The sequence below is a fragment of the Symsagittifera roscoffensis genome, unplaced genomic scaffold (assembly GCF_963678635.1).
Source record: "Symsagittifera roscoffensis unplaced genomic scaffold, txSymRosc1.1 SCAFFOLD_208, whole genome shotgun sequence".
Lineage (NCBI taxonomy): Eukaryota > Metazoa > Xenacoelomorpha > Acoela > Convolutidae > Symsagittifera > Symsagittifera roscoffensis.
Genome location: NW_026970764.1, coordinates 33,651 through 43,655, shown reverse-complemented (window position 1 = coordinate 43,655; position 10,005 = coordinate 33,651). Strand labels below are relative to the sequence as shown.

General features: G+C 33.2%; 1 protein-coding gene across 1 annotated transcript in view; it reads right to left on the bottom strand.

Moving 5' to 3' along the window:
* Nucleotides 1-2,849: 2,849 nt before the first annotated feature.
* Nucleotides 2,850-10,005, bottom strand: part of LOC134855969 (uncharacterized) — an 8,074-nt gene continuing 918 nt past the window's right edge. The window contains exons 2-6 of the mRNA XM_063872336.1: nt 9,549-9,599; nt 9,382-9,478; nt 4,341-4,459; nt 3,658-3,893; nt 2,850-3,138 (exon numbers count right to left, since the gene is read on the bottom strand). Of these exons, the coding sequence (XP_063728406.1) occupies nt 2,850-3,138; nt 3,658-3,893; nt 4,341-4,459; nt 9,382-9,478; nt 9,549-9,599 (792 nt within the window). The remainder of the gene's footprint in view (nt 3,139-3,657; nt 3,894-4,340; nt 4,460-9,381; nt 9,479-9,548; nt 9,600-10,005) is intronic.

Here is a 10,005-nt window from a genome sequence, read left to right as displayed (position 1 = left end):
TTTCAGCCCTTAACAAAATTTGGGGAATCTGCCTTTGTAACTTTTTTGGAGAATCTGGCCCTCTATCTTGTCTGTTTTCTCATTCGAGGGAATCTTTGGTTCATATGTTTTCGGACAAAACACAAAAACAAAAGCAAAGAAAATTATCAGTTTTCACTGAAGGAGAACGCCACTGTCACAATTTTGATGCAACGGGAAAATGGTAGTCTTACAATGAAAAAACTATCAAAACGAAGCCAAACTGTGTATTTTTTTGAGAATTGATTGAGAGCAGATTCTGCACCAAGGACCCTCTTTTTGATCTGCTTTTGTTCTTTTGTTTCCTTTGATCGTTTTGAATAAATTTCAACTTGTTTAAAAACATTTTTCTGGATTCCAGAGACATAGAAACACGAAACTGTGCGTCTATACAGTTTGGCCTCGTTGTGCACAAAGTGCACAGTTTGGCCTCGAAATGATTTTCTGCGAGCTTACCCTGAAACTTTGCCCATCAAGGGTGAAATTTTTTGACCAGCTTTTTTTTCAACCGTGACATTTTTCATAATCGCAGTGAAATTCAAAACTGATTCAATAATTCTTCAGAAAAGCTTGCATTTTTATTACATTCATTCTGATCCATTCCGAGGTCAAACTGTGCACTGCATAGGCGCTCAATTGTGTTCCAGCGAAAGTCTTTAAAAACATGTTAAATTTTGACGGAAGGAAAAAAAAGTAAAGAAAAAAAAAGATAAACAAAGAGAGCTTCCTTATTGTGGAATCCGCTTACAATTCCCAAAAGACACAATTTGGCCGAGTAATTTCCAGACGGAACAACGATAATTATTCGAAGAAATGGAAAAAGGATTCTACTTTTGTCGCATTACTTTTTGTTTCCAAACTATCTTTTTGCAACCACTATGCTATAGCCAGTTACTTTCAAGCGTTATGATAATAGATTAAGTATCAAATCAGAAAGAAGCAGGCTGCGTTCAAATAAAAAAATTGTAATATTTGGGAGTTTCTTATCTCATGTTAGACTGAAAACTTATTGACAAACGCCTTTTTGTCAACCGGCCTTTTTTATGCGTGCTGCTCAACATGCGGCTACTGGCGCATTTAGAACTGAGTTTGTTTTCGCATTTTGCCACTAAAACTCACACAGACGCGTGCCGGATCAAACAGTAAATCTTTTCTTTGTTCATGCTATATAGCAGGCATGCAAGTTGCTCTGCTAATTCAAAAGTAGATCAGATCATTTCAAAAAATGTTTCGACTGCCGTATAAAATCAACAGAGTAGTTTTCAATTTAAAAATTTTGATGAAAATTCCTCGTAAAGAAAAAAGTCAAAAATCATACCATCACATGCCATATAAAGTACGAAGAATAGGTTCCACTATAGAAACGTAACGCTGAGAAAGAATAGCCTGCCCACACTGATTGATTTGGATCAATTTAAAATTATTGTTTTAGGGTTATTTTAAGCCCCAGCTAAAAATTTTATCCACATCCATTTTTTCTAGCCTTTAAATATTTTTTATTTTTGGGGGATCAAAACATATTGAAATCAATTTGAATTGATTTTTTTGAAATTTGTAATTTCATCGGTTTTGAGTTTGTGTTGCATTTATTCATCTGCAATCATTTTTGTTTTTAGACCCATATCTTTTGATAAAATTTTAAAAAGAACAAATAGTTTTTCAAATTCAATTTCATTCCAGTTTTGAAAGAATTAAGTTGCCATCTTATTTATGTTGATCACTTTTATAATTAGTGTACATTTTAAGTTTGCTCAAAATCTTGTTTACAATATTGATTTTCTTCGATTTAATTGCATGTGTTTGACCTCAAAATCTAATTTACATCAATTTGAAATAGATTTTTAGTCAACAATGGATTTAAATGATTTATGGCGAGAATCGGTTGGATTTTAGTGAATACTAAAATCCAATTAACATAGATTCTTCAGAAACCTGATCTAAAAATTTCAGAAAAGATCGACAAAATCATTTTAAAATCCCTTTCAGTTCCTAAAGAGTACATTGTTGATTATGATTGCTTTAAAATCAATTTAATTTGATTCAAAACCTTTTTTGTTATTGCGCGTGTCTCAACTGAAACGGATTGATTCGCTACGTACGCGTTAGAAAAGACGTATTTCGCCAGTTAATTGTCCCAATTGAGCTATTTTCAAACGCCATAAGTAGTGACATAATTTTTTAAATTCAAGCCCAAGACATCACTAAATTTCAGATGGTATAAAAAAATTCAGCTAAAAATTGTCGGCTAGAAAGTCAAAATTTGTCTGCAGAAAAAAACCCATACGTGCCCAAATTTTCAATTTTTGTCACTTTCTCCAAAAGTTGGAACAGTCTCGCTAGAAAGTCAAAATTTGTCTGCAGAAAAAACCCATACGTGCCCAAATTTTCAATTTTTGTCACTTTCTCCAAAGTCTCGCTAGAATCTTTGGACATAGAGGGATAATAATTACTTATGTTTGATCTTTTTGTTACAACTATGCGTTTGTAAACACTGTTTAATTGCAGGAACCATAGCAACAGCTCTAGCTCCGACTTATCAATCCGAGCTGCAATTCAGCGCAATCAAATTCAGCGACAATTAATTGTTAGTGTTAAATGAAAAACCCAGAGTTGTCATTCTATCCAGCAGATAAGGTCACCTTCAACGTCAAAACGAAGTTTTTCAAGTCTATTTTGTCGTTTTTTCAAACTCGTCGACAACAGTCTATCAAGAAACAAAAAATTAGCGTTGAATAAAATAAAAAACAGAGTTTAACCTTACATGAAATAATATTTTTTAATACGGTTTTCTCTAACATATGAGTTAATAAAATATTGACTTCTTTTTGTGGTCATACTTTGAGTTTTGATGGCTCGTTTTCTTGCGTTCTTTCGTTATATTCATTTTCTTCTTCTTTATGATGGCCAGTAATGTCTCTATAAATGCTCCTCTCCAGAGAAAAGGGGCAATTTTTGATTGGCTCATAAAGAGTCAGCAGAAATGTTTTGAAGTTCGAGTCCAAATTGTACTTTTCTAGTTTTCTGGGCATGTTCGCGAAGTCGCACACTTCAATGTAGTTCCGTTCCAGTTGTTCCTGGGGATCCCAGATGGGAGATCCGTATGCGTTGTACCAAGAGGCTCTAAGGCGTATTACACACATTTCAGCGCATATTTAAGCGCATATTTACTATTCGTTGACCAAAGATGCTTCAAAAAAGGGAGGCCAATTAAAAACCACCCCTTCCCTAATTGACAAATAGAGCTATATCATAGCTTCTAAATGAAAACCAAATACACAAAGGCGGGTTGATGATAAATAGTTCAAAACCGTTTGACCGATTGAAGTTTTTTCTAGTGTCGGTGGAAAAATTTAAAAAATGAAAAATCGAAGACAAAAACATCCAAATCCACGCGATGTCTCTTAAAATATCGGACGATTTTTTCCGTAAGAAAATTAAAATAGATTTTAACATCCTATCATTATGTTGAAAAACCTAATAGTTAAAAAAAATTTAAAATAAAAATGTACAAATATAAAAGATCTTAATAGTTCGAAAAATATAATTTTTAATGAACCAAAAACAGATAACTCAAAGTTTGTTGCGAGCTCAATAAAAATTAGTTATATTTGGAGATGAAATTTAGCATAATATTTTAACCTCTTGAATGAGACATATAACAATCTTTTGACAACAGCTGTCAATTTGCAGAATAGCTCCTCCCCCATTACGAACTCATTGTTTTTATTCATTTCCCAGGGGGGTTCTTGATCTCCTGGGTTCATCAGAAATCGGCAGCGAGAATCTTCGTCTAATTGCACGAACCGAATAAAGTCTTCAAAGAATTGGTCGTCTATTTTAGCCCCAAAAATGTCAAACCAAGCTTTCTTGCATTCCTGAAACCATACTAAGAAATTAAAATAGCGCCGGGTTGAGATAGCATATTTTGATCCTTTTTGAGAGGGGACTTTTTTGGTACTAAAATTGAGTTTTCTAGCTTTAGTAAAAACACTTAAAAGACCCTATTTAGCCGAAAACACTCTGTTCCACATGTAAGTTTTTCAAAACATGAGCCAAAAACACCCGATTTTTGGGATTTTCTTAAAGAACATTTTGTATAAAAATTTGGCGTTTTTGTCCGCTCTACCTCAAAATTAGTAAAAAATGCATCGAAGGCTCCTTTAAAAAAATTTGGGGTTGGTCGGAAAAAAACAAGGTATCGTAAAATAGCACCATGAAGGCACCAAAACAAACTATTGGTACTAGGGTTATGTAATAATCCAGTGTTTGCTGGCATTGACGAGGACGTTGAAAAATTTAGTGACACCTTAAGTTAGAAGTACCTGTAGCGTGATTTGGTTCTGTTTCTGAAGAGCCGCTTTTTTGAAACGAAGTTTCATGTTGTTGAAAAAGTGCTCATCAGGAAAGCAACGTTTGTCCAGATACTGCGCAATTGTCATCTCTGTAAGAACAAAACTAATAATGGTTCCGATCATTAAACATGGAGAAAAACTTTGACTTTAGGTGTGTTTTAGATTTTTATTTTTTTTGGGGTTTTCCACGATAAATCAGGTAGCACAAGCTGTCATCGTGATGAAATGAGAGATAATTCATTTGAAAGCCTTTTCGGTTGTGAACCGAACGACCTTTAACTGTTGGGAAAAACTGTTTGGATATTTTTGAGTTTTAGTCCAATTTCGAGTGAGTAACCTGATCAAGTAATGTTTTTTAACAGTTTCGAAAGCTTTCTTTAAGACTTCCTTCGCAAAGAAAGTTTCTGAAAAAAAAATTGTTGCAAAAAAAAAAGAAACTGCAAAAAAAAAATTAGAAACATTTTTTTTGTTTCTTTTTCATTTTTTGAAGTCAACTGCTATAGATAATGCCTAATTTTCCAATTTTTTAGGCGTTTGCTTATCTGTCTGATCACATCACGCACAAAATTTGGCACCAATTTACTTATATACGATTGTGGGTGGAACTTTCTGTGCTATTGCATCGGCTATCCTTGTTCTTTTCTGAACAATGCGTAATCTTGGTTTTTGTTTTTAACATTTAAGGCTAGGAAAAACTTTTTCGTAGGGTGCGTTTTTTTTGTTTCGACAACTGAACTTTCGATGATTTTTGTCTTTGCGAGTATTTTTTTTTCTTTACTTTATCCAGTGCTACAAACAATACATCAGTATAAGTCAAATGATATTCATATTAAAGCCCCTGAAAAATTTAGAAAAAATCGATTTTTAATTTTGTATCAAACTTATAAAAGGTAGTTTTTAAAACATCATTTAGCGATTTCATGAACTTTCCTTTTTAAATGTTCAAAAGTTGGCGGGAAAAATAAAAAGGGAGGGTTAAGTTTTAAAAATACACAATTTTTGTTATTTATTTTCGAACACAAATGCAGTAAAAATTGCGCCATTAATTTCCTTTTAATGCTGTTTTCTTATTCATCTCAGTGCAATAAACACAAAAAATACACAAAAAAATTCGAAGAAAAAGAGTCTTTTTTGTTTTGCATGTGGATAGAACTATCTGTTCTCCTTGCACAGCAACCGGCTATTTTTGTTTTCAGTTTTTTTTTTCAACAAAAATCAACCAGCTACACAAAATGCAAAATCAGTTCAGACGAATAGTTATCAAACTTTTTTCAGAACTTTACAATAAAAAAAACCCATTCAGACGAGAGTCAATCAACATTTTGAAACATTTTTGAAAGTTTTTCTTAGTGTCCAGAAAAACCGGCAGGAATTTTTTAAACTTTTTTTCTCATTTACTTGTGTGCAAACAAACTTACATCATTTTTATACAATTTTTTGTATAATCCTTTTTAAGGTGATAAGCTTCCAGTGTGAATAGTTTTTCAAGCTTTTTCAGCGCTTTCCCGACAGAAAAATTCTTGACAAAGTTCAAAAAGTGTTTTCTGCCAAAAGCTTGAACAATTTCAGGAAGAAATTTAGCATTATTCTGCTCAGTTTTTTAATCAATGCCAGATATGTCCAAGTCCAAGGCTATTTCTTCCGACTTCTAAAGAAAGTGAAGAATAAGTTCAGATCACTTTTACAAAACTCTGATTGCACGGGGGGTAGATCTCTTGGTCTCCTTGGCGCCAACCGAATGTGAACTCTACTACAGTAGCCTGCCATGAAAAGATGTAACACTAATTGTTTTAGTACCCGGTACTAGAAAATCGTTCCAAATTGATGAAGTGAGGCATCTAATTGGTTTGTCAACAGAAACCAAAATGCAATATTTAATTTTTGATATTATCAGCCTAAATTTCATAGGTTTGCCAATAATTAATTTACCAAAAACTAACCGAGACCAATTAAAGGGCAGTTGAAACCTTGAGGGTTTTGTCCTGATACAAGCAGTCCTGTTTTCATATCCTCTGAGCACACAACGAACCAAAAATAATCGACTTTTCAACAAGCAGTTTGTTAGAGGATATCTCAACTCTCTGAAATTTATAGTTTTTTTTTAATCCCAAAATGTGCGTTAAATGCTGCCAAACTTATCAAATTAAAATAAATTATGTGCGTGGTATCAAATTTCCTTTTAAAATGCGAGCGATGAATTAATGCTGAAAAATTAGTCCGAATTAAAGCTAATCAATTGTCTTCAAAATATGTTAATAGTAGACGTGAGTTTTATTGTTGGCACTCTAAATTGCACGCAGAGTAGGGTTTGAACCAAATCTTTTTTCGGAGAAGTATCGAAATAAACTGATTTGCATTTCATGAAGATTAAGTCAAACTTAGAGTGCGGAAAGTGTGCGAGTAACGCAAAAAGCTCATTTTTAAAGCATATTCATTAATTGAACGTTTTGTTTTTAGTCGCGAAAAACTATGATTTGAGCCAAATTTGGCGCTACCGAGTACTAAAGATTGCAAAATTTTTAAAAGAGTTTGAAAAATTTGAAAAAAGGATAAATTTTCGAAACTTGTTGATTTTTTCTTTTTCTAATATTTTTTGCATGTAATAAAATATAGTAGAAAAAAAAACGTCAAAAAATATCTGGAAGAAACTTGAAATTTATTCACTCATACCAAGCATTTGCAAAAATGATTTTGGTCGAAACTTTCTGCTCTACTTGCATAGCAACCGGCAACTCCTGTTTTTTTTATTTGTTGGATGAATACAGAATCCAATTGCAAACTAACGCAGCAAAGGTTTGAAATCGGTTGTCCATCCCAACACACTCTACTGACAACGACTTTTATATTAATGGGTCTTCATTATGAGGTCAAATTGTGCATTTTAAGAGTTGCAAGCGGATTCCGCAACAAGCAAAAATCAGATTTGTCGCGGAATCCGCAATATTGCTATTTTTCTTTGATCTTCTCTACTGTTTTGGATTCCATGGACAAATAGCTTAAACACTGTGTTGCCCAAAATCGCTCCAAAAACAGGCAACTTTGCGGAATTGGCAACAAAATGCGAGGAATCCGGAACCAGTTTGTGGAATCCATGAAAAAATAATACTGTAAGCGTTAAGTAAACATCAGCCGTCGCGGAATCCGCAACTGTAAGTGGAATCCGCAAAATGTAAGCGGAATCCGCAAAGACTGAGCGCATTTCGCAAATTTTAGGCGGAATTCGCAAATTTTAAGCGGAATCCACACAAATTTGCGGAATCTATTTACTTTTGCGGAATCCGGAACAAAAACCTCTGTTCGCTCGTTGCGGAGTTCGCAACAAAACCAATGTGCCGACAAAGTTTACATTACAGCTATTTGTACGCGGAATCCACTGAAAGTTTGTAAGAGGAACCCAATTACATTTTGGAACATGTTTAAAGACTTGTCTCTGGTAACCACGAACACACAGACACAAAAATGAGCGCCTATTTAGTGCACAGTTTGGCCTTGTAATGCAATTATGCTCTTCGGATCAATTAAAAGCGAAATTGAACACTTTTTCATATTGTATTTAAATTATAGTTAGGAAAAGTGCCAGAGGCTCCAACCTCCGAAAAAACTAGAAATTTTTCTTTATACGTCAAAGTTGTTTAAAAAAATCAGTGCAAGGAGTTTGTTTAGCAACTGGTGCATCAATTGGCTGTTCTTTTTTGGTTTCTATTTCTTAATGAGTACTCAAATTAAAAAAATCTAATTGTTTTTTTTGTACTTTTGGTTGTTTGTTTTTGTTTTTATATTGTATGTCTATTTTGGCCATCTTATTTTGATAAGCAATGACGATTTATGCTGAAAGTCAACTGATCGCTTCGACTGAGTATGTAAATCTGACATATCAACCTGAATATTCACTTAATTTCAAAGTATTACAACTTCATCTTACCTGAAAAAGAAACATTCTACCTGCTAAAATTTGATCAATTAAAGTTTTTAGTAACCAATCAGCAGATAAAAAAAACGAAATTGAAGATGTTATTAGTCGTGAAATGGTCACCTGCAAAAAACTACCACTTTTGCATAGCCTATTGCATATACTCGAAAAAAAAAGAAAGTCAGACGAAAACATTTTTTATGATGTTTAAATTAAAATAACTAAAAAGTAATTATTTTTTGCCTAGTTTTTCTACGCAAAAAACATTTTGTAATTTAATTTATAGTAGTTATAAAATTTACATTAGAGTTAAAAAATGATAGTTTTTTTTGAACATTTAATTTTATTAGGAACTGAAGAGAAGTCATTTCCCAGTTTTTGGTTCAAATTAAGCATACGATGTTACGCGATATCACGCGATGTCAAATCACGGTATCAGATCTCAACACGCGGTTAATTTTCCATACTTCTATATATATTTGAATGTTTGAATCCACTTACATTTGCGGAATCCGTCTACATTTGCGGAATCCGGAAAAACTACCTATATTCGCTCGTTGCGGAATCCGAAACAAAATCAATTTGCCGACAAAAATTACGTTACAGGAATTTGTACGCGGAATCCACTAACATTTTGGAAGCCGTTTAAAAACTTGTCTCTGGAATCCAGGAACATACAGACACAAAATTGGAATCCAGTGCACAGTTTGGCCTCGTAATGTTCTCTGTTTTAAGGCCCAAAATTCATCGTTTGCTATCTTGAAGTTGGATCATAATGATGATTCTGGTTGGATGAAATTAACAATATCCAAGGAAACCTGAAGCTTATTTTAAACGTATTTCAAACGCTCATTCAAAGTTTAATTTTGGGCCACCGAACAGAAAAGACCCGAATTGATTTGTATAACACCTTTTACTTCAATAAAGCTTCACACCAACGGTGATTTTTAAATTTTGATGCTCATGCTTAACCAAGTCTATAATCACTGGTCACTGTATTTATTATTATGTTTTTTATAATTCGAGCAGAGCAAATACATTAAGACCAAAAAACTAACTTTAAGTGGAAGAAAGAAAAAATGAAAATATAATTATTTTTACCTTCGAGCGTGTGCCAGTCGATAGGCAGTTCAAATCTAGCCCCCCTGAATTCCAACCCAGTCCCCACCTCCTTGTTCAGTTTCTCATATCTCTTCTCCTGAATATAAAAAAACAACTGTAGTTTCAAACTATGTTTCTAACTTTGAAACGAGAGTAAGAATAATGACCTTTATCTCGAGGAGTTCATATGCTTTCTTTGCTTTTTCCAGCAGCTGTTTCTGAAACAAGAACAAAAAAAAGATAGTTAATATTAAAACATCAAAGTTTTTCTTCAGTTTAAAAAGTTATTAATGAATGCTTGCATAAATAAAAAAGGTTTAAAAAGTTATTAATGAATGTTTATATAAATAACGTTCAATCATTGAAAAATGATAGAATTTGCATGAAACATTCTAATTGTTATGAGGTGTTCTGCAGTCTGAAATGATAAACCCAAAAAAACATTCGTACGGTTCCTAAAATATACATTTTTCTGGCATGAATGGCAACCCGCACCGGAGTTCCATGGATAATAATCGATTATATTGAATTTTCGTGGTCTGTCTCAATAAATTTTGATAATAATCGATTATAATCGATTAAAAATGGATTATAATGAAACTATTTTTCTTATCAATAAAATCC